Source organism: Pempheris klunzingeri, chromosome 18 (assembly GCF_042242105.1).
Source record: "Pempheris klunzingeri isolate RE-2024b chromosome 18, fPemKlu1.hap1, whole genome shotgun sequence".
NCBI classification, from domain to species: Eukaryota; Metazoa; Chordata; class Actinopteri; order Acropomatiformes; family Pempheridae; genus Pempheris; species Pempheris klunzingeri.
Genome location: NC_092029.1, coordinates 21,351,529 through 21,375,071, shown reverse-complemented (window position 1 = coordinate 21,375,071; position 23,543 = coordinate 21,351,529). Strand labels below are relative to the sequence as shown.

General features: G+C 43.7%; 2 protein-coding genes across 7 annotated transcripts in view; one reads left to right on the top strand and one right to left on the bottom strand.

Moving 5' to 3' along the window:
- The first annotated feature begins 3,894 nt into the window (after positions 1-3,894).
- Positions 3,895-12,715, top strand: LOC139218240 (probable ribonuclease ZC3H12D). Of its 2 annotated transcripts, none has more exons than XM_070849801.1 (6): positions 3,895-3,951; positions 5,167-5,513; positions 8,417-8,556; positions 9,902-10,136; positions 10,250-10,356; positions 10,970-12,715. In XM_070849801.1, exons 2-6 carry the CDS (start codon positions 5,218-5,220, stop codon positions 11,911-11,913), a joined length of 1,722 nt encoding a protein of 573 aa, XP_070705902.1. In that variant the 5' UTR covers positions 3,895-3,951; positions 5,167-5,217; the 3' UTR covers positions 11,914-12,715. The 2 variants fall into 2 exon arrangements, with proteins under 2 accessions (XP_070705902.1, XP_070705904.1); XM_070849803.1 differs by lacking the exon at positions 3,895-3,951 and adding an exon at positions 4,368-4,387.
- Positions 12,716-15,322: 2,607 nt separating this feature from the next.
- Positions 15,323-23,543, bottom strand: part of tab2 (TGF-beta activated kinase 1 (MAP3K7) binding protein 2) — a 38,110-nt gene continuing 29,889 nt past the window's right edge. For 2 of the 5 annotated variants that reach the window (XM_070849179.1, XM_070849180.1), the window contains exons 5-8: positions 22,915-23,008; positions 20,368-20,463; positions 19,682-19,762; positions 15,323-17,499 (exon numbers count right to left, since the gene is read on the bottom strand). In XM_070849179.1, coding sequence (XP_070705280.1) covers positions 17,360-17,499; positions 19,682-19,762; positions 20,368-20,463; positions 22,915-23,008 — 411 coding nt within the window. In that variant the 3' untranslated portion in view covers positions 15,323-17,359. The remainder of the gene's footprint in view (positions 17,500-19,681; positions 19,763-20,367; positions 20,464-22,914; positions 23,009-23,543) is intronic. The other 3 variants (XM_070849181.1, XM_070849182.1, XM_070849183.1) reach the window with 3 other exon arrangements.

Sequence of the window (23,543 nt, the reverse complement as noted above, 5' to 3'; positions counted from 1 at the left end):
GATAGATAACTGGACATGAGCAAGAGGATCAAAATTCAAGGTGCAGTGTTATGATGAAGTAGTGTGACTGACTTTGTCAGGGCAGCTGCACTGCGAATACTATTGCTACCATTTTGACGGTTCTTGTTCTTCTCATGTCACATTTATTACTAATCTAATGATGCGGATGATATCCATTGATGTTTTCTTTTTTGCTTCCAATGAAGTAATGATTCACTGTTTTTCTGGCTGCACTAGTCTGCCTCCCCTCTTGTGAAAGCTTGGCGTGATGCAATCATGCTTTGCCTTGCTAACCCTCTTATTTGAGCCCTACCTTCAATAACCCCACCCCCACCCCACCCCACCCCACCCAGCTGTTCCAGTGAACGAGCAGGTGTAGGAAATATAGACTCAGCTGAGGGAGTTCACAGGCTCCCATCTGAACAAGCCCAGTCAACAGGCTCAGAGAACAACCTGTGTGTTGGTGATTAGAGAACCAACATTATCTGCTGTGCATCTTCCTCATTTTCATAGTAGACGCACGCAGGAACAGAACAGATGTGGTTTTAAGGAACCAAAAGTACCGTATGTCATTTCAGAAAAAAACATTGTAAGCAACATGCCTTCTTACTCTCTTTACTGCTTTATTGCTGACTTATCGTGGGAAAACACTTCTCTATTATTCCAGTCTTGTGCCCCTTATTTTGACAAATGCTGTATTGTTGTAAGTCACAAGAATTTCAAGGAGTCATGTGACTCTTGACTGTGAGCTCTGGCCTTTTGACTCACCTTGGGTTGTTTTCACTGATATGGATTTAGAAAAAACCCTCTAAATTCTGACACTGTACTTACAATACTACCCTGTGAGAAGAACCTACATTCAGAATGTACTACAGCAAAGCATTTTGCAGAATCATTACTATTATTCTAGTTTGACAAAATATTTAATATATTTTAACACTGGATTGTTGTTACTATGTTGTAACACCTGTTTTTAACCTACTTTATATATATATATATATATATATAGTTTATAAATGGTAAATGGTCTGTATTTGTATGGCACTTTTCAAGTCATTCTGACCCCTCAAAGCACTTTTACATCACATCCTCATTCACCCATCATTCATACAGGAGGAATCTAAGCTGGAGGAGACTGTTCTTTCACACACATTCACACAGCTCAGTGTCTTTCCCAAGGACACTTCAACATGCTGACTCTACTTCTGAGCCACAGTGTTACAGTACATCATATTTTTAAAGATGATGCAATGTGTGTGTGTGTGTGTGTGTGTGTGTGTGTGTGTGTGTGTGTGTGTGTGTGTGTGTGTGTGTGTGTGTGTGTGTGTGTGAAACAGTTTTAGTCTTAGTTTGACTACAGCTGTCAAATAAAAATAGTGGAGTAAAAAGTACAACAGTGGCCTCTGAAACATAGTCGACTTGGCATAAAACAGCAGTATTTACTATTTCTTTTCATCACTGGTGTTTATATGATAAAGTCTATTCACATCATGGAACATGCATGTCATGTCTATAGTACTGAAACAGTAGGTTCCTACATATTATAGGCATTCCTGTTTAGAATGGTGACAGCTGAGTGGTGTGACTGCCGACGCTTTGTGGAATAATAAGCTGCAGGCGGAAAACAAGTTATTCCCGTGTTGACTGCACAGTCCTGACCAATACTGGCAAACTCTTTGACGCCTTGAGTTTGGCATTTTGGCCACCATCATCTTGTTTTTTTTTTAGAGCCAACAGTGGCGTTCACTTCACTGAGACCGCCTCTGATTGGTGAGTTTTAGCCGTTCGTGCGACATGCTGCACTTTTGTAAGTACGGGATCAATCCTGACAAGGTGTCTATTATCAGGAATTAAAGGAAAGTTGCCTCCCCAGAGTCCATTACTTCCTGATAATAGACACCTCGAAGGACCTTATCCCACTTATACCATGGTTATTTGCCAATATGACTAATACATGGATCAATCATTACCATCCCATTAGGTTCTTATGCAATTTTGCAGACAAAAGCTCCAGATTGACATGAAAACATTTTTCATTCAGACTGCTGCTGTAGTAGTCTACCTGTAAAAAATAAATAGGTCAATCAGCAGTTTGTCCTGCCCCTCCCATCAGATCAACAAGCCTAAACACACTGACATCAAACTGCTGTTTCATTGTGAGTGAGCATTATTTTTCCTTTCCCCATTTTCCTCTTCGTGGTCCCCCTGCTGACATCATGGTGATGATGCCCTGCCTTATGACAGTTTTATTCAAACATATTAGCAAAGAAAAACTGCATGCTGGAGGAACTAGTGAATGTGGAAAATATATTTTCATCTTCACTTGGTGCGTACGGAGATCCACAGTGGCTTTGTGCCCACACAAACACGGGTGCAGGTCAGATGACCGCTGTCCCATTATGGTAGTTTGTGGTTTCAAAAGTTCCCTTTTAATAATGACAACAGTGTCAAAATAATCATACGGTTATGAATGTTATCAGTCATTGTTGAAAATGTGAACCTGACCTGCTCCACTATTTTTAGAAGGAGTTCACTTCAGTCAGTTGCAGGTTGTTTGATGACGGATTCTCTCATTTAGTGTGTTTGTCCATTTGACAGACAGCTGACAGCAGAGAACAGCAACATGGTCACAGCTCACACTCTGTCATTCAGACACTTTGGTTGGATCAGACGTCACCGTGTGGTTTTGTGAATGTCAGCTTCAGTGCTGATATCCTGTTATGTTTTCATTGTGTTATGGCAAAGGTTTCTGGTACTTTTGTCATGGCCTACCAAACTGAAATTAGACGTTTGTGGCTCTCTTCTGAATCTCACACTACTAAAATAACATGAGGTGTACTGTATGCTATGTTGTTTTTTTCGGTTGGCTACGTGTACCAGGAGATATTTTACATTGATACAAAATCTAATCTGCAAATGTTTGTCTTTTGCAAAAAAACATACATTCTCTTGTATTTTTGGTCGTGATGGAAAGGCATGTTAAAGAGCAGAGGAGGAGGAGAGGACATTTTTAATAATTCACTTATTTGTCAACAGTTGGAGCTGGTTAGCTCATAAAGGCTAGCTGGGGGAAACCCGTTCCATCAAAAACTATAAAACTATAGACTATAAATGATCATGTGCTGCTTTATGGAGTGTTATCTCCAGGGCCGTTTCCATTTCCTCTTTGTGCTAAGCTAAGCTTAGCTAAGCTTTGTATTTATGATGGTCTGTCTAGATGGTTGCCCTAGCTTTGTGAAAGTCTTGCAAGATTTGGGTTAAGGTTTGAGGTTAAGCTCATGGGCTACATTTAGGTTAAGGTTTAGGATTAGTGGTGCACAATGAAAACAACACACACAATGAAAAAACAACACGTACAAATTTCGCAAGTTGCAAATCTGTGGTTACCATCTGGAGAGCTTTATGGGGCATTATGCTTCTCCTCTGTCTCTGCCAGAAAGTGCATTTCCCAAGACCTTTTCTTTAACTATCAATCCAACACACCTGTTTGATGTTGGAAATTTGTCATAAAAACATAACTGAATTAAAATCCAAAATGTCTGTATGACTAATAAAACCTCAACAATGTGATGGACTAGCTCCACACTGCTTTGTCACAGACACTCAGTCAGCATTTATTTCACCAAACCAGGAAGAGCTCCAAAAACTGAGGAGAAAGAGGAAATAAAATCCCTCAGTCTCCCACAACAAGCCTCCTCCTGATGAGGAAGTAGTGAGCACAAATTCACAGAGCGATCGCTTCCTTGCTGGTCAGAAAACTTTTTTTTTTTCCTCAGCAGTTTACTTCCTCCTATGAGTAATAAGAGCAGCTTCTCACAGAGCGACTGCTTGTCAGAGCGACTGCTTGTCAGAGCGACTGCTTGTCAGAGCGAATGACTGACTGAGAGCAGCTCACACAGAGAGAAAGGCAGCGGGAGACACACATGTTCTGATCTACCACCGGCTGAATGTGTAAGTACACAAGGAGACTGACTACTTTGAGTCATGCGACAGTGTAGCTCTGATGCCTGTGGTAATGTGAGTTGTCAGTCTTGTCTTGCTCGGACTGGGAGAGATAGGTAGGCAGGAGCGCAGGCTACAACGAGCAAAGGTTGTTAGAGCTTGGAGGCGACTGAGCAGAGATAATGATACTTTTCATTTTCTGGGGAATAACGAGTCTGCACGCCTTGTACATGTGCTGAATGTCAACTCAGCAGCAAAGGATGTGGTTTGGTGCAGGTTGTAGCAAGCCTGTGCAAAGCCAAGCCCCATGCATAGGGGAGGATATCTCCGCCAAAAACATCTTCAACTATAAAGCCAAGTGCCAGTGGCCCGTTTAAGGCGTGCCAGGTCGGATAAGGTGTTTGATTCTTTCAAGGCTTTTGTAGAACGGGGACGCTGTGGCAAGGTTTGCATCACATCTTTTCTTTTTTCCTCATACTTTAAATGTTTAGTTGACACATCAAATGCAGAGGTGAATCCATCCATCTAGCACACTGACAAGGATCACAAAGACTGTACAAAGAGAAATGCTTCAAAGTATGTTGGACATGTTTAGTCTGTGAAGAGAGATGGCGTTCAGGCACTTGACACACCTCCTCAGTCACCCTTACAGAGAGGTTTTGTGTTTTCATTGTTTCAGGTGTAATACCGAGCGAGAGGTTTTGTTAGAGTCTCATATTCGGAATAGCTCAGCTTTGTGGGAGGAAAAGTGGAAGAAGTGGGTTGAGTCATTCAACAGTCTTCACCCTAAAATACATCAATGTGATTTCTCTGTAGCTCTGAACTTCAGGGGGTTTCCAGAAAGAGCAATGAAGCATGTGTGGAATGGGTTGACATACCAACAATCACCTTCACATTAGTTCCATTCATGTTTGTCTTGGTGACTGACCCCAATGACACTGGAGGTAAAATTAGACCAGGGATCAGTGCAGACCCTCAGCTTCCTCTTGGTATGTGTGACAGGGGCTTTCTTCACTAGCCTGACGTCAGCTACTTTGCGTTTGCGTTGGCAGTCATGAGTTTGTGGTAACCAGTGCAGATTCTATCAGTGAGAACCAAACCGCAGTCAGTTTGTCCGAAAACCCCTGTGACACCACAAGCTGCGCTTCCTGTGTTTACACTCGCAGAGGTCGGCAGTGATTCCATCCTCCTTTTTACACCTGTCAACTGCTCCCCCAAACACAGGCCATCAACAAGCCAGAAACAGGAGACGAGGAAACACACACGTTCTGAGCGATGGAGCACGACCAGCAGCAGCATGCCAAAGTGGAGCGATTTCTCAAACTGGGATACTCCCACAGTGACATCCTGAGAGTGCTGGAGAGCCTCCGCCATGACGCCCAGACCAACGACATCCTGGAGGAGCTGATAAAGACCTGCCACACTCGCAGCAACGAAAGCCTCCCAAACAGTCCCAAGCTGGTGTCCAGAGGGTGCAGCCCCAGTCCCTGTCAGCCCAGACCCGGATCAGACAGAGAGCCAGCTGCTGGCTTCAGACCCGTGGTTATAGATGGAAGCAACGTGGCCATGAGGTGAGACAACAGTCATTTAGGATCCTCAGTCTGTGTGTTTACATCCACTGATAGTGATTGATATTATCAACACGTTATTATTGTAAATACATCGGCGGCACTTTAAGGTGGAGCTCATTTGAGCTACTCTGTATGCTGTTGGGTGACTTCATCTACATTACTGCTCATATTTTAGAAGCTGGTTATGTTTTGTATTTAACCCTTTGAGGGTCTTCAGCACTTTCTAGTGTGTTATGATTTTTATTTTTAGCATATTTTATCAGTTTTTCATGCATATTGCTTATAATTTTGCAAGATGGTGAATTTTTCAGAGTTCTCCATTTTTTTCATGTATTTTTTGTGTATTTTAGACCATAAAATGATGCGCATCATGACAAAAACATGGCAATTTAAGGGTTAATTTTTTAAAAAACTAATTAAAATTTGATATGTATGATTAGGGCTGATGCTGGTCTAAAAAACTATTTAAAAAAAATTTTAAAAAAAGAAAGATTTTTAACATTTTTATGGCTTGTTTTTATGCATACACATTTATGTGTGTAAGGATCTTTAACGTGATTATTTCTGAGGACCTTCAAGGGGTTAAACTCGTGATCTGCAAAGGAGTTGTAGTCGTCACATAGATCTATAAGTCTGACATAAGATGGAAATAATAAGCAGAGTTAAAAAAGCAGATGTGTCCATTCTTGTGTATAATTGGAGTGAGAAAAGAAGGAAAGGGACATCACAACTACCATTTTAGTTTTGAAATAAATGTCCGTTTGTAAATCAGCACCTCCACTTTGTGTCGAAACTTGTTTCGCTTCAGATTTGATAGCGCCACACTTCCTCTTTAAAGCTGAGGGAAGTGAAAACATCATGTGTCCTCACATTCTCCACTTACTTCAAGATTACATGATGCCTGAAGGACACAGTGGCCACCTTTCTCACCTATTTGATATCAAAATCCGAGCGATCCTCTTATCATAGCGTGACTTGCAATATGCGTAACGCTATACTGGGGTGAAATCCAGGATCTCATGATCGCCGCGTTTACCTAAACTAACTTTGGTGACAAGTCAAAGTCAAAATGTGTTCAAACAAATGACATGACAAGTAGGTGGAGGGCGGAACGTGAATCCAAAGTGGAAAACAAAAGAGTGATGCTTTCTTAACACGTATTTGTGTTTGGACATGAAATTGAAAGAGGAAGAGGGAGACGTTTGTGCTGTCACACCCTTAATGACAGGTGAGGCCTCAAGCGTGAAGCTGTGAGGAGACCCCCCCGTGCTCATTAAAGGGCCACTAATGTGATTTACTATCGCATCTTCATTCATTTGGATTTTTAAAAAGCCAAGACATCCTGACTTTTAGTCCCTAGTGTGAATAAAGGGGAAAACTGTTAATAAGAGTGTATAATCCGCAGAACAAGAGCTCAGCGCCGCACTCATCGGTGATTTTGCTTTACCAACAGATCAAACGGCAGCGTGTGAGGGCGTGATTCATAGTGACAAACCCACAGATCATTAGCACCTCACTCTGCCTCCTGCAGCTCACTGTTTTAGTGGCTTCAGTCTTTTGAGCCTCGTTAGCAGCAGGCAGCTGTTTTCAGTGGAAACCAAGACCTGCTCAGCAGCAAACAGCAGACAGAGGTTTCAAGGATTCAAGGAACTCTATTTGTCATACCAACACACATTTACACATGGGGAGGTACGAAATTACGTTCTCAGGTCCCGGTTTAAGCCACAATGAATATATAGAATAAAATATAGAAAATAGAGGTCCTATATAAAATAGCATTTAGCATTTAGCAGCCAAAGAGCCGTTTCATCAGTGCACTGCAGGCGCTTGTTTCCATGACGTCACCGCCCCTGACGTGAGTCCCCGCTCTCACCAGCCGCTCCAGGACCCATTGTATTAATGAGATACGATGACATAGTAACAAGTGTGTGTAACTCATCAACAAACTATCTAGGCAAAGCAACCAATAAAAATGGTTTGGAGATTCTGAAGAAATTTCATGCCAAGCTTCTCTGATACCTGTTGTGTGCAAAGTGTCTTACCACTTCCTGCTCACAGAGAGAAGGGAAACCCCCATGCATGTGCGCGCACACACACACACACACACACACACACACACACACACACACACACGTCCTGGCTTTCTTCTGCAGGCAAAACGAGCCAGTCTATTTCTACAGAAGCTCCTGAGCACAGCTCGTAGTGAGAGTGTCGCAGTAGGTTTGGATTTCAGAGAACAGATGTTTGTCAGAGCATAAAGAAAGCTGATCAGGTTACCCAACTTTTCAGTAACTCTTTCAAGACCTAGTTTTGAGAAATGTCACACTGCAGGGTTGAAATGAACACAGAGGCCAAGTTTTATTCGTGACCGTGTCACATGACGGAAAACATGTCAAACTGCTGCTGTCAGTCAGAACTCTCTCCTCAGGACGTAGCATTCATATAAAAAATCCCATTACTCTCCTAAACAGCAAGCTCTTATTAGCAGCACTTTTGCAGCACTCTGCTCTTCTTAGATTTACAAATCTTGAAGCACTTTCCAAGCACCAGTATGTCACGTGACCGTTGATGAGGTCATATTATGAACGACAACAACAAGATTTTTCTTTTTGTGTGAGAAATTGTATTAAATCTTATCTTCTTAATTTAAAAAATGTTGCCACCATTTTAAAGGCTTGATAATTTACAGTGAAGACACATCTTTCAAATTGTTTTTAGTGCATGTGAGCATTCAGTCCAGTTACTCATCACTGATTTTGCAATCTGAGCACATGCCTTACAACACCGTTGACTTCCTGAAAAAGAGGAGGACGTGTGTGTGTGTGTGTGCATAAGGTGCATGAAAACATAAAAGAAGAAGTTGTTTTGTTTTTTTGTTGAAGCTGGCTTCTGTGTCTTTGTAGCCATGGCAACAAGAAGGTTTTTTCGTGTCAGGGCCTCCAGCTGGCAGTGAACTGGTTCTGGGACAAAGGGCTGCGGGACATCACCGTGTTCATCCCCCTGTGGAGGAAGGAGCAGACGCGACCTGAGGCACCCATCACAGGTAAGGCCACCTGGCTGAGGCCCCCAACTGCAATGTCGTAATGCATTATGCAATGGCTGCAGGTTTCTAGACACTGAATTAAAATCGAGCAGGATTCTGCTTGAGGAGGCTGTGACACAACCAACACAATACCCTTTAAATGTATGAGCAGAATTCAAACCTCATTTACAGATGGACCGAATGACACTAAGATCTTATGTGTTATGGGGGCACAGTTCATCCATGACTTCTTAAAGCAGGAGTAATAACTCTCTAACATACGACATGTTAGAATCCATCAGGCAAGGAACCAATCAGAAAGGGCCCTAACAACACTGCACCGCTCTCCGTCTTGCACATCATTTACGTCACTTCCATTTTAAAGCTGCATTAATTGAGTATTCAGGCCTCCTGGCTGCAGCGAAACAAGCGTGTGAAGTCAGTATGGCGAACGTGTTGGCAGACGAGTTATTATTTACAAATGCAGAAGACGAATGATGAATTATTGCAGCTTTAACTTAGTTAACTTCAATCTGCGAATGCACCCTTTGTCTGTCCACTTCACAGGAAATGATGCTTTGTACACTTATAGCAGCAAAACAAGCAGATTCATTCGAATTAACTGAAGAAAAGGTAGAATTGTCTCTCGTGTAGCGTGCTGAGAAACATGCAGTCACTGCTGCCGAGGAAGTAAGATCATCTCTGTAGCTGTCCGGGCGTGCTATACAGTATGCTGCTCTGGCACATAATGATTATGGCGGCTGGTAAATTCCCAAACCTCCGCCTTGGCTGTGATCTTCATCCTGTTTGGCAGCCTGATCCTTCCCGGAGTGCAGCTGTGCTGTAGCCAGCTTGGATTTAGAGTGGCAACGCAACACATTTCACCTAGTTTCACTATGAAAAACAACTATCAAATGGTTTGTGAGCACATCTTGAGCTATGAGGAAGTGTAACCACCAAAACTGAGACCCAATCTAATGTTCAAGTTGGATCAAGTAGACTAAAAATAGCTTTTTCTTTCCTGAGAGCTGTCATCAGCACAAGGAAGCATCATCAGTGCCAAGCGCAGCTCCACACCTTTTATGATGGTGGTGTCAAACTCACTATCAAAAACAAGGGTTCTGACATAAAGACAAAGGCTCGTATGACCTGCGACGTGCAAGTCATCGGCGAGGACATGTTCCAAAATCAGTTGAAATGTAGCGCTAACCTTAAAAGGTAACAAATAGAAATCCTTCAACCAGAACACGTTTATGTTTCCACACTCTGGATATCTGGTTCACATGATCCTGTGCTGCAAAAACAAACACAAGAAGGACTAAGTGACTGCTCTGAGAAACCAACACAATCCTCATGCGTTTTGCAGATCAACATATCCTCCATGAGCTGGAGAGGAGGAAGATCCTGGTGTACACGCCATCCCGCTGTGTGAACGGTAAGAGGGTGGTGTGCTATGACGACCGCTACATCGTCAAGCTGGCCTTCGACTCTGATGGCATCATCGTGTCCAACGACAACTACCGCGACCTGCAGACAGAGAACCCCCAGTGGAAGAAGTTCATAGAGGAGAGGCTGCTCATGTACACCTTCGCCAATGACAAGTAAGTCTGCTGATGTCTTTAGGCGGTCATAACAACCTTTTCCACACACCTTTTTGACACCATGCATTCAACTGAAGCCACCTGGTCCTGACTGTGTCCCTGTGCTGGTGCAGGTTCATGCCCCCAGACGATCCCCTGGGTAGAAATGGTCCCACCATTGATGATTTTCTGCGGAAGAAGCTGTGGACGCCAGACAACAAGCTGCAGCACTGTCCTTATGGTTGGTTAACATTGCACCTTCCTTGTTCTTCCCTCTCCTGTGGGATTAGTGCAGCAGGCACACAATACAGTAAGAATGTAAGATCCACGTTCAGGTCTGGAAATGTCTTGCCGATGATTGGGCAATACTATCATGTCATATCTTTTAGGGGTAGTAGTATTTTGCCAATTTAATCTGGGAAGTGCAGGGAAAAGACAGTTTGGCCACAGTGTATTTTTTATCACACTGAGGTAGAGAAGATTTCATAAGAATTTTCTCATCCCATAGAGGAAGTATAAAGTCCAGGCACATAACCCAGTTTTACGGGTTTCAAGATTTCGAGTCAAAGTAGAAGCTGTGCTCACGTTACTTCTGTGTGTACTCCCTCGAAAGTGAAAAATTCCACCTGCCTTCATTGAAACTATGATGTCAGGCATAAGGGGCATGCTCAGAGAGAAATAGAGCTGGAGGGGGAGGGTTTCTTTTACTCCTTGGTGAGTACTGACCAGGGCACAGGAAACATGTTTCATGTAGAGGTTGGCTGTTCCCATGTTGACAGTTTCTGAAGGAGATGCTGTTTACAGCAACCTATAAATAACCACGTATTTCTTTCTTTCTTTATTGTTTATGTCAGGAAAGAAGTGTACTTATGGAGTCAAGTGCAAGTTTTACCACCCGGAGCGGGCCAACCAATCGCAGCTGTCTGTGGCTGATGAGTTGAGGGCACTGAGGGACAGAGCCAAGAACTTCTCGCCCAAAGCGAGCCTGCAGGACACACACTGCTGCCCCGCCGCGTACCAGCCAGAGCACGGATACACTTCATCCACCCCCCCACCTCTCATCGAGGATCCGTCTCACAGGGCTTCACCCAGTGAGCACTTCATCTGCCCAAGAGAAGCCAGCAGTCTGAGAAGCCAGCTGAACATGAGCCCCCACCACTGCCCCAGTCCGGACGTAGACGAGGCCTTCAGCTCCATGGAGGGCTCCATGTCAAGGCTCTACATCCAGAATGGGCCCTACAGCATGGAGTACCCTCCCCACAGCTACAGCAGCGGGGTGGCCAGCTACAGCCTAAACCACGATGACCACTCCCTCTCAGGATCATTTTGCGGGAACACCCAGAGCCCCTGCCCGGGCGGAGGAGCTTATTACGCTCATCAAAACAGTTCAGGTTCCTGCGAGCGCCCCGTGTGCAGCCAGTGCAGGTGTGGTCACCAGCAGACCAGGATGTCCCACCACCACCACCCGGCATGGGGCTCCTGCCCAGCTCTGCCTCCGCATAATGGAGAGCATCCTAGCCATTTTCCAGAGAAGCAGCTCTACAGACAGCCCTCCAACAGGCAGAGCCACAGCTTACCCAGGGATCCATGGGCACAGGGCAGCCTTTCCGATGGCAGGCTGATCGGCCGAGACAAGAGCCCGTCCGGCGAGTGGAGGAAGGGGCTGAGGAGCCAGCTAAGCACCCTCTTCCCTCAGGGCATGGTGGAGCAAGTCATGAACGCTTATCCACACATCTCAGACATGTCCAAACTGATATCTCTCATCCAGAGCTACAGGACCAGCCACATTTCCTTCTAGATTAGAAAAACTTGATTCTTTGACTCAAACTGAGCCCACATTGGAGTTCTCATTGCAGAAGCAAAGTGAAAACGGAAAAAAAGAGAAAATTTCTACTTTCAAAAATGACTGTGACTGTATTATTATAGGGGCAGCATGGTTCACACCGTTGCCTCACAGCAAGAAGGTTCCAGGTTCGAATCCAGGTTTGAACCTGCGGTCTTTCTGTGTCGAGTTTGCATGTTCTCCCTGTGCTTGTGTGGGTTTTCTCCGGGTACTCCGGCTTCCTCCGGACACGACACAAAAACATGCAGGTTAACTTGCCCGTGACTGTGAGTGGTTGTCTGTCTCTGTATGGAGCCCTGTGATTGGCTGGTGACCAGTCCAGGGTGGACCCCGCCGCTAGTCCAAAGTCAGCTGGGATAGGCTCCAGCTCCCCCACGACCCTGACGGATAAGCGGCATAGATGATGGGTGGATGGATTATTATAACTCAGTGTGGGAAAACGATCCCTCTTCTTAAACACATTCCAAACGTACCCTTTTTTTAAGCATTAAAAGTGACTCAATTGATGAAGTCTTGAAAATGTAGTCATACCAGTATAAAAGTGCAATGCACTACACTCCATACATGCTACTTATTGTAGCACTAACGATTGTTTAATTAAAGCAGCATGTGTTGTTTTCTCATGTTGCCTCAAAGTGAGGAACTCGTATTACACTATTCTATATTTCTGTAAAGAATGTCTTTGAACTGTTTTTGATACGGATGCTAGAGGCTTTTTTTTTTTGCTGTGCATGTGAAATAAAAGCATTCAAACCACTCTGGATGTTTGTCTGTGTGAGATGATATTTGAAACCAACATTGTTAGGACTGCTGCTGCACTGCTCTCTGCTGGTTAAAACTCTCAAGTGTTGGCACGATCCAATCAGCGACGACACAGCACGCGTTTTCCATCCGTTTCAAGCCCGAATACCTGCTGTGACATGCTGAAAACTAAGGTAACATTTAAAGGGGCAGTCCACTGATTTATTATCACGTTTCTGTAATAGCAGGAATTCCATGACAGAGTTTTTGTCTTCATCCCTCAAACCACATGAAGGAGCCACACTGTCATGGTGGATATGTTCCATCATTATATTCATCATAGCTGCTGTAGTCTGTTTAGACACAACCCCACATACATTGTCCTGCTGTCATCTGGTGCATCACCTGTGGATTAATACACATACTAATAGTAATACTTACAAATAGGCTATTTGCTTAAAACTGCAGTGGCTGTCCTTGACACGGTCCTCTAAATTATGTATATAACCAGTCTTTGAAGATTTTCATCTTTTGTGGGAACCACCGTGCTGAGACAAGACTGGGTAGAGCAGTCAGAAGGTTAAGAGACGGCCCACCGCTTTGTTGGCTTTAGTCGTTTCACTGAATTTGTTGACACATAAAAATAAATCCCAGAGCCAGACTTAAAATGAGTCTATGTGACATTTGCTTAACAGTGTCTAGGACCAATACTCTTTATCTTATATATGCTTCCTCTGGGTAATACTATCAGGAAGCACTCCATTCATTTCCACTGTTATGCAGATGATACACAATTATATTTATCAATAAAGCCAGATGAACCCAACCAGTTGGCTAAATCTGCCTTAAGGACATAAAGTCCTGGATGAGCAGCAACTTTCTGCTGCTAAACTCAGATAAAACTGAAGTTATTCTGCTTGGCCCCAAACACCTTAGAGACACCTTTTCTACGTAATATTGCTAAAATCAGGCCCATCATATCCACTGATGATGCAGAAACATTAGTCCATGCATTTGTCACTTCTAGGTTGAACTATTGTAACTCCTTATTATCAGGCTGCCCCAATAAGTCCTTAAAGACTCTCCAGCTGGTCCAGAACGCTGCTGCTCCTGTTCTGATGAGAACTAAGAGAAGAGACCATATTTCTCCTGTACTGGCTTCTCTTCACTGGCTTCCAGTAAAATCTAGAATAGAGTTTAAAATCCTTCTCCTCACCTACACCTACACACCTAAAGTCCTCTAAAGTAGTGATGGAACCAGAGCTTTCAGCTATCAGGCTCCTCTCCTGTGGAACCTCCTTTCCAGTTTGGGTTCGGGGGGCAGACACCCTCTCTACATTTAAGAGTAGACTAAAAACTTTCCTTTTTGACAAAGCATATATTTAAGGGCTGGATCAGGCCTTAGACCAGCCCCTAGTTATGCTGCTATAGGCTCAGACTGCCCGGGGACTCCTATGGTGCACTGAGCTCCTCTATTCTCTATCCTCCTCTTCCTCTCCATCATTATGTCTCATGTCAGCCAAATGTCTGCCGCTAACTTGGTATCTTCCCCGGAGCCTTTCTGTGCTTTCTCATCTCTCAGGTTCCTGTGGATCCTGGTCCTGGTTCTGCTGATATGGTTCTCTGCTTCATGAATCACTGCTGCGGATCGTTGGACACTCGTCATGTTTTTCAATAATATCATACTGCTGATCTTTTAGTCACATTTCTATTGCTAGTGCTATCTCTCTCTCTCTCTGTCTCTCTGTCTCTCTCTCTGTCTCTCTCTCTGTCCAACCTCCACCCAACATGGACCCCTACAGAAGCCGCCCACATTGAGCCTGGTTCTGTTCCAGGTTTCTTCCTGTTAAAGGGGAGTTCTTCCTGCCACTGTTTCCTAATATAATATCTGATGCTGCTCATGTGGGGATTCTTGAATCCTTAATGTTGAATTCCTGTATCGTTGGGTCTCTCTCTAATTAAAGAGTTTGGTCTAGACCTGCTCTTTATGGAAAGAGTCTTGAGATAACGCTGTTATGAATTGGCGCTCTATAAATAAAGATTGATTGATTGATCGATCTAGTAGTAATAGCCAGAGCAATAACCTGTATATAAGAATATCTGTCTACTGTTTGTCGCATCTCTCTATTGTCAGCTATGAACAATGGCAGAAAATTCCCATAAGAGGAAAAAACAAAGCAAAAAACCAATGTGTTGCCACTGCCTGCTCCTGATGCAGATGTTTCCCATCAATTAGCAGTTTGTGACAAAAACAGTGCGACACTCACCTTCTCCACAGCAGCTATGTGACAGGTAGTAAGAGGAAAAGGCCTGGAGTATTACATTGATCCTAGCACTACCCCAGAGAGCCAGGACACACACTGCTACAGCTACTAACTACTAGTTCCAGCTGCTGTTTTCTTGCTCTGATGCAGCAAATTGAGCTCAGTTGGTTTCTTAGTGTTGTAATAGCTGCGTGTTTATTAGTGTTACTATCAGAGCCCTTTAACCAGATCATTCCAGGCTGGTGGGACACGGAAAAACCTCCACGTCATGTGCCTCTGCTGAGGCCACGCTGTCCGTCTCTGCTGCCGTCTAGTGGACAGAAACACCAGAGGATCACAAAGACACCAAACCAAAAACATTCAGAATAGATTTTTTTTTATTATTTTTACAAATAACTTATCTGTTACAAAGACAGTTTTCCCAGCTAAAATCAAAAAACACTTTAGATATCCAAATTATTTTTTTTCCATTTATTAAAACATGAATAAACTGCCTCTTCACACCAAGGTGCAGATAAAGCTGAAAACTGGTTTCTTGGGGTTGGCAAAAGGAAAAAGTATGGCGTAAGTGCTTAAGAGACAATAATTCATCTTCTACTTTTAAATGGGTTTAAACAATGCTAAAATTTTGGTTTAAAAATGGCACTCGATGTGACAGAATAGATTAATACAAATTCAACAGTTTTAATAAAAGGCGCTGATGCAAGGCAGCATTTCACAAATGTGGAACAAACAAAACAAAGTAACTACTCCACAGTTAAGGTAAGTTAATGACAAGTAAACTTTAGAAACACCCTCATCAATAAAAGCTTAGGAGGATGAAATGAGCCAAATAAAAAATGAGAGTATATAAAGTGGACAGTCATGTACTTGTGTGTTTTTTGCCTTGTCTGCTTCCAGGATGGTGTAACAATTGTGACCTATTGTATATAAGGCACGAGGACCATATGAATATTTCTACATCATAGCAACACTTTAAACAGAAACGTGCTCACTTTGATTTTTGGTACCTCACAAAAACACAAATCAGGTGCACAACGACACAGAAACGTTCCAGCTGTTCAGCTGTTCTCCAGGAGCACTTTGACGCCGATCTGCAGTAACATCCTGATTGTACTGGAAAACAAGTGTCTCTTTGCACTGAGGTGTAGTTGTCCCCAAACATTAAACCTACATTCCAGTTGTCAGATAAGATGGCAGTTTATAATTTTGCTTTTTGACCCCTTCCTTTCCCCCGACTGTCCCGACATATTTGGCATCCTGGGAAGAAAAAAAACAAAAAAAACCAAAAAAAAAAACCTCCTCCATCGCCTTCCACTTTGCTGCATCTGCAGATCGTACACAGGAAATTCAGCAAATACACAAGCGATGAATGGACCGGGCGACGTAGCTTCATGATGACTGCAAGGGCTTTTACTGCTCTGCTCCTCTCCTTCTGCAAGGCTTCAACTCTCACAGAAATCAAGTAAAAAGTTTCAAAAGGGAGCATTGGTGCTTATGCGTTCGAAAGAGGGAAACAAAAGAAGACAAAAAAAGTTAATAAAGTCTATAAAGCTATACTTACAGGAAATACAAGTGATTCATAGTGTGAGGAAGAAGGCTTTTAAGGCACATTCTAAAATTATGTACAGTAAAAAGCTCGAGGGGAGTTTCTGCCTCCGTGTACTGTACACAAAGCATGCAACTTAGTTTTGTTTTCATTAACTCATGATTGAAGAGACAAGAAAGGGATACTGAAGAGGGAGGACGAGACGCACGTTTGAGTGGCAGCAACACTGCCAGATCCCCCTTTGGCATCCTCTAAAACAGCAAACAAACGTAGAAGTCCACGATTAGTCTGTTAGTTTTCCCTTCAGATGGAGAGTAGTGGCTGAACAGTTCCCGATCCCCCGGCCGTGCCACCGCAGAGGAAGAAAAAACTCAAATTCAAATCAGCAAAAAGGCACAATGGCACTTGTGTGTATCTGTGTCAGTGTGTGTACGTGTGTGTATGTGTGCCATCACACTGCAGGGCAACACAGGTAATACTGTAAGTGAGAGCAGCGAGGTACCCCGGGGGTAGAGAGTCACCTGTCGAGCTGACAGGGGGAGGGGTGGACCCCACGCGATCTGAGTCTCTAAGGTGAGGTATCATCCATCTCTGCCAGCCTTTAGGAAAAAACACAAGCTGTAAACACTATCCAGTCGAGCCTTCAGTGGACAGCATTCTACAAACGTCAGAGAAGAAAAAAGAAAAAAAAGAGGAAAAAAAAAAAAAAAAACGGGCCACATGATGACTGCACCCCGTCCCACTTTTCATACACCTAGGGGACAATCAAGGAGGGCCTTTTTCTATCCTAGTCTGGGGAGGGGGCAGGCGGGCAGAGGAGGGGGCAGCGCGTCACAGCCTCGTTGGCTCAGAAGTGCCGCGGGAACTCGCACTGTTCACAGCGGTTGAGGGCGGGATGGTTGAGGAAGGTGCAGGCGGTGCAGCTCCACTGCGTCCCCTCGTCCTCCTCCTGGTCTGCGATGGGCTTCACAACCTTACTGCCCGGGTCTGTGGAGAGGAGGAGAGCACGGCCCGCCGAGCGATCAACACACTGCCATCAAAATGATTCACACATGTGAATGCCGCTGTATCGGTGCGTTTCCATGCATCGCAGTAATCTGATTACTGCTCGCTTGGCAGTAATCTAAAGTAAACACAGAACCTGGAGTCAGCTTTCAGGTTAAAGGAACAAAAAGAAGTTGGATGGCGCAGCACCATGTCTGCTCTAAAGTGTTCCTAAAAGCTTTCTGAGTCAGCATACTGACATGGAGCACAATGTAAACATGGACATCACTCCACTGGAAACAACACATAGCTCTGCTAACATCTCCTGTCATGTCACTGTGCCTGCTTCCTAACTCGTCTAAGAGGTTTGCGGGATGAAAACTTCCCTGTTTTTAAACCTGGGCCCTATTCTTACATGTTTTGGGTCAAAATGAGTGTTGGGTACAAAAAGCCTGCATCGTAATGCTTTGGGACAACTGCACCTGATCACAGTAGGTCCAGTGAAAGTGCTTGTTTTAGCCACGGACAGGCTCAGAGAGTTATTCTAAGCTTTCTGAGTGTTAAACGAATATTGGGTTGGATCTTAACTGGCCCTTTAAAACACTTAAGTCACACAATAAGACTAACTAACCGACGGAAGCAGCAGCAGACCTGCAACTACTGTGCTCCTGTGTAAAGTAAGATCACTGTTTAATGAGGGAAAGTGGAGTGTGATGTGTCTGAGGAGAGCAACAACAGCTGTGGTTAAACCAAAAGGATCTAGTTGCACACAGAATTATTCAACCTCCTTTGCAAATGAGGTGTTTTGGCAAAATGTACAAACCTTCAGCTGAGTTCAATGAACAACTCAAACAAGAACTGAAACAGCTCAACACAACTAATATTACAGGTGGATTCTCCAAATTCAGTACAATGTGCCACCTTTAATGAAATGATCAAAATGATTCAACCCCTTCTTGACAAGCATCTTTAGTACTTTAGTACCTCCAGCTCTCTCATGTTCACGGGTTTTTGTGCTGCAACCGTCTTCTTCAAATCCTTCCAGAGGTTTTCTATGGGATTCAAGTCACGTGACTGTGACGGCCAATCCAGTATCTTCCAGAACCTTTTCTGAAGCCAAAGAAGCAAAGCAGCCCCAGAGCATCACTGATCCACCTCCATGCTTCACTGTAGGCAGGGGGTTCTTTTCAGCGTCTGCCTCATTCTTCCTCCTCCAGACATACTGCTGATCCACAGACCTGAAAAGTTACCATTTTGTTTCATCGCTCCACAGAACACAATCCCAGCAGCGGTAGGTCAGTAGTGGTGAACCTCTTGGAGTTCGGTCACGGAGGCCTTCAGTGTTTAGTATGTGTCTTACTGTAGGAAGTGAAACCTCAGAGCCTGCTGCCACCAAGTCTTACTGCAGGTCTTCTGCAGTCTCTTGAGGGTTTTTGTCCTCCTGCCTCCTTCTAGCTTCCTCTGCCACGTCCAGGTGAACTGTGCTTCCAACAGTATCTCTGGGAACATTCAGTGCCTTCACTGTCTTTTTGTATCATTTTCCCTGTTTGTACAAGGCAGTGATCTCTTCTTAACTTTTTGGACAATTCTCTTCCATATTTCTAACATGCAGCGTCACTCTGAACAAACCTCTAACTAGTACAGACAACACCAGATTTGCAAATGAGTGCTCTTGTGAGGGATTCTATTCAGGGGGTGAATAATTTTGAGACAGCAGTAGTTATTAAAAGTGGCATTTTGTGTTGAATTTGGAGAAACCACCTGTAATATTAGTTATGTTGAGCTATTTAAATTGTTCTTGTTTGACTTGAAAATTTTGCCAATACACCCAATTTACAGAGTCCAACTGTGTCTCTGTAGGGATCCTTTCCATGATGCTGTCACACACTTAGAATAACACTCTGAGCCTGTCAGTGGATCAAACAAGCTCTTTTAGTGGACCTACTGTGATCAGGTGCAGTTGTCCCAAAGGATCACGTTGCAGCCATTGCAGCCCGTTTGGTGGCTGCTGGCTGAGGTGATCTACTGGACCAGTTCCAACACTTTTACTACCTACCAGTCACTCTACCAGGATGTGGACAATAAGGCCCAGGTTTTAAACATCCAAGTTGTCCTTTAAAGAAAAGATACATGGCTGATGATAAAAGGAGGCAGAATGAGAGGAGAGAAGGACAGAGATACCAACCGAGAGGGAGAGGAGGGGAAGGACCAGAGGAGCGCTCCATCATGAGCTCAGAGGTGACATTATATCTACAGCCTCTCTTGTCTGGCCCAGGTGTGATGGAGCCAAGCAGAGAGCAAGGGATGGATGGATGGATGGATGGATGGAAAAGGATTGCAGAACAGGAGGAGGGAAGAAGACAAGTGCAGAAGTGAAGAAATCAGTAATCACTGATAAACAGGGTTGAACCAGTATCTTGGGCTTCTGTCATGTAATCAGCGACAACACTGAAAATCTGAACATGTATCTATTCATTTACTTTTCAATAAAACTTGGAAATGTAAAATGGATGAAACGATGAAAGTCAAATATTTGGTGGGAAGCACCGAGTACATTTGAAGTAAATACATTCTCTAGTGTCGGCCTTCCACAACCCACACTGGTACAACCCTGATGAAAACATGAATGGAGGAGTAAAGTTAGTACGATCAACCTTTAGTGGTGATTGGATTTGGAACAGTGTATTTTAGTAAACCCAGTTTGTAGCTGATTATCTAAACATGCAACCCCACTGACAGTCTTTAGAGTCAGCAAGTACAGTCTGAAAACATGACAAGACAAAATACATGGGGGCAGTTTTAATGTGGTTAAACCAATACAATGACATGAGTAATGTCCAGATATGACCATGCAACCTTTTCTAAACTTACCAATAGATAAAGTACCTTTGGGTTTGGGTGGGACAGGACCAAGGAATCCAATGTTGTCATAAAAATTGTGGATTGCACTGGGATTAAAGTGTGGTCCTGTAAACACATGGACAAAGAGTGGAGCCACAGGTTCACTTTCTGTTTAGCCTGGAGTAAGCAGTTTGACTGATGTGCTGTTAGGTTATCGTTTAGCCACACTGCTAAACACACACAGTCAAAGTGTTCTCTTTCTAACCCGGCACCTTTATCCACCACTATCACTTCTATACTCAACCTCCATAGAGAAACAGCCACACATATCAGATTTATATCTAATTATTTCCGCAAATTTAAGCATAATGGTGCAAACCCAACAACATGTTTTGAATGAAAATAAAACAGTGAGGACATGCAATTACAAATACATGCAGCCATATGAACAGAAATGTCACATCCACAGACTCATCAGGATGGTCTGATTTCTCCACAAACAAGATTGTACTGTAATGACACTGCAGGATGACTCAGGTTAAACCATTTTTTCCCCAAAAAGCGATAAAGTCATGACTTCTTAAACATGGCTTGGTGTGCCGCCCCTGCTCTTGGATCAGATGCCACAACAGCTTCACTATGAACTATAAAAATATTAAATCTATGTTATACTATGTTATACAAGGTGACTGTGGTTTGGCACCATAACTGCTCTGTTTGTCTGACAACATCTGGGGTTGAATCCCAGGGGTAGGGGTTAGATCTTACCCTAACCCTTAATCCCAATTCTGACTTTAGTGACTGAGAGTTACTGTTCATTCATGTGAGCCAACTCTTGCCTTCCTCCACCTGTGTAAACCGTGTGGTCGGTGGCTCCGTCTCTCATAGTGGTGGAGCGCTGCCAGGGGGCCAATAAATCCCTTGCTACCAACCAGTAACAGGATGCAATTCAGGAAGAACTGGTAGTTAAAAGTACAATGGCAGCAACTTGACTGCATGTGCCGAGGGGATGTGAGCGGGCCTGACCGATGTCCTACAGCTGCAGACCCTGGATCAAATCTGACCTCCCCCACTCACTGACTTACTGCTAGCTTAAATATCCAACACATGCAGGAACTGAATGCCAGTTTAAAGGATAACTTTGGTATCTTCAAACCTGGGCCCCATTTTTACATATTTGGGGCTCACAATGATTGGCAAGTACAAAAAGTTTTGCAGTTGGTTCAGTGGATTGCCTCTGTCAGCAGCCAAGAACAGGTGGCTAACAAGCTACAGTAGTTGGGATGTAATCCTTTGGGGCAATGTCAGTCCACTTTTTTTTTGCCACTGACTGTGAATGTGGTTCGAAGTGCCTGACAGCATCATGGAAAGGATCCCTACAGAGATGGACCTGGAAGATCCTTTTGGTTTAACCACAAACACTTGAATCCAGGCACCAGACTCTGCTGACAAAAACAGCAATTTTACAGCTGCTGATTTAACGCCGTCTCGATCAATTCGTTTTTTGTGTTGCTGTGTGACTGTGGTGTTTTGAAGCTTACGTTCAGATTCAACACAATATCTGTGTAACACACAATAACACAAAAACTAACCGATCAAGGCAGCGGTAGACCAGCTGTTCCTGTGTTCTGCAAGGTAAAATGACTTTTTGTCAATGGAGTCTGAATAGTGGGTCTGAATAGTGCAATACAGCAGCTGTTGTGGTTAAACAAAAAGGATCAACCAGGTCTATCTCCTTTCTGTAATGTCGTCAGATACTTTTGATAAAAATCTGAGCCTGTCAAAAGCAAAAACATTACTTTTGATAGATGTACTTTGATCAGGAGCCATTCCCCCGAGGGATTAAATCATAGCTTGTTCTTCTCCTGCTGGCAGAGGCAATCTACTGGACCAATTCCACAATGCTTTGTACCTACCAGTCATTTCAAATTCAAAACTGCAGGGCTTTCTACAACCAGTCTCCTCTCCTGTGAAATCTTCTTCAGTCTGGGTCCAAGGGGTGTTCACAAATAGGCTAAAAACCTTCCTTAGTGATAAAGCCTATAGTTTAGGGCTGGCTCAGGCCTTGGACCAGCCCCTAGTTATGCTGCTATAGGCTTAGACTGCCGGGGGTCTTCCTATGATGCACTGAGCTCCTCTCTCCATCTCTATGCTTCATGTCCTTCAATGTGTTATAAACTTGGTATCTTCCTTGGAGCCGGAACCCCCCCATCCCCCTCTGTCCCACTCACACCCAACACGGACCCCCCACCCACCTCTGAGCCGGATTCTGTCTGAGCTCTGAGTTTTTCTTGCCATAGTCACCTGATGCTGCTCATGTGGGGATTCTTGAATCCTTAATTTTGAGTTCTTGAATTTTTGGGTCTCTCATAATTAAAGAGTTTGGTCTAGATCTGCTGTTTTATGAAAAGTGTCTTGACATAACATTTTTATGAATTGGTGCTATATAAATAAGGACTGATTGGTCGATTGAAAATGTATAAAAACTAGGGCCCAGGTTTATGAACATCGCACTCATCTTCTAAGACACCTGAACACAGTGAATATTATATATCAGAGAGAGAGACAGAATCATACCTCTTGTTTGAAGGAGATCAATTTCTTTGGTGAGGCAGTCAATGTCGATCTGAAGTAACCTGTTTTTGCATCGCAACTGCTTCATTTCCTCAATCTGAAAGAAAACGAGAAAGGATGGATCTGCTGGTTAGACACCCTGATGCTAAGTGAGTGGAGCAGATCTGTGATTGTGTCAGGAGCAGAGCTGGCTGCTCTCAGTAAACAACACTGAACAAAGAAGCTACTGAGCTCAGCAACACCAGTCAATTAACCTTCGGCAGCCACTTTCCCCTGTTGATTCATACTTTAATAGCTGACTGAAGAGCGGCACTTCATCTGAACTCAAGAGGTTTCAACAAACTCACAGCTGGGAATCTAACATAAACATGAAGCTGTGCAGAAAATAAATATGAAAGGACATGTTCCCTTTGTGTTTTCCTTTGATCTCTCACCATCTCCATTTTAGCTATTCCTCTCTAGTAGCTGCAGAACTTTGCTGCAGGATTAACTGAGAAGTGAATCTGACACAAATTGTGCTCTGTCTGTCTGAAAATATGGACGATATCAGCCAAATCACAAACAGAGCCTGTAATCAGCATAGTTACAGGGTGCAGGGTGTAGGATGTGCCATGAGCTGGAACCAAGAATGT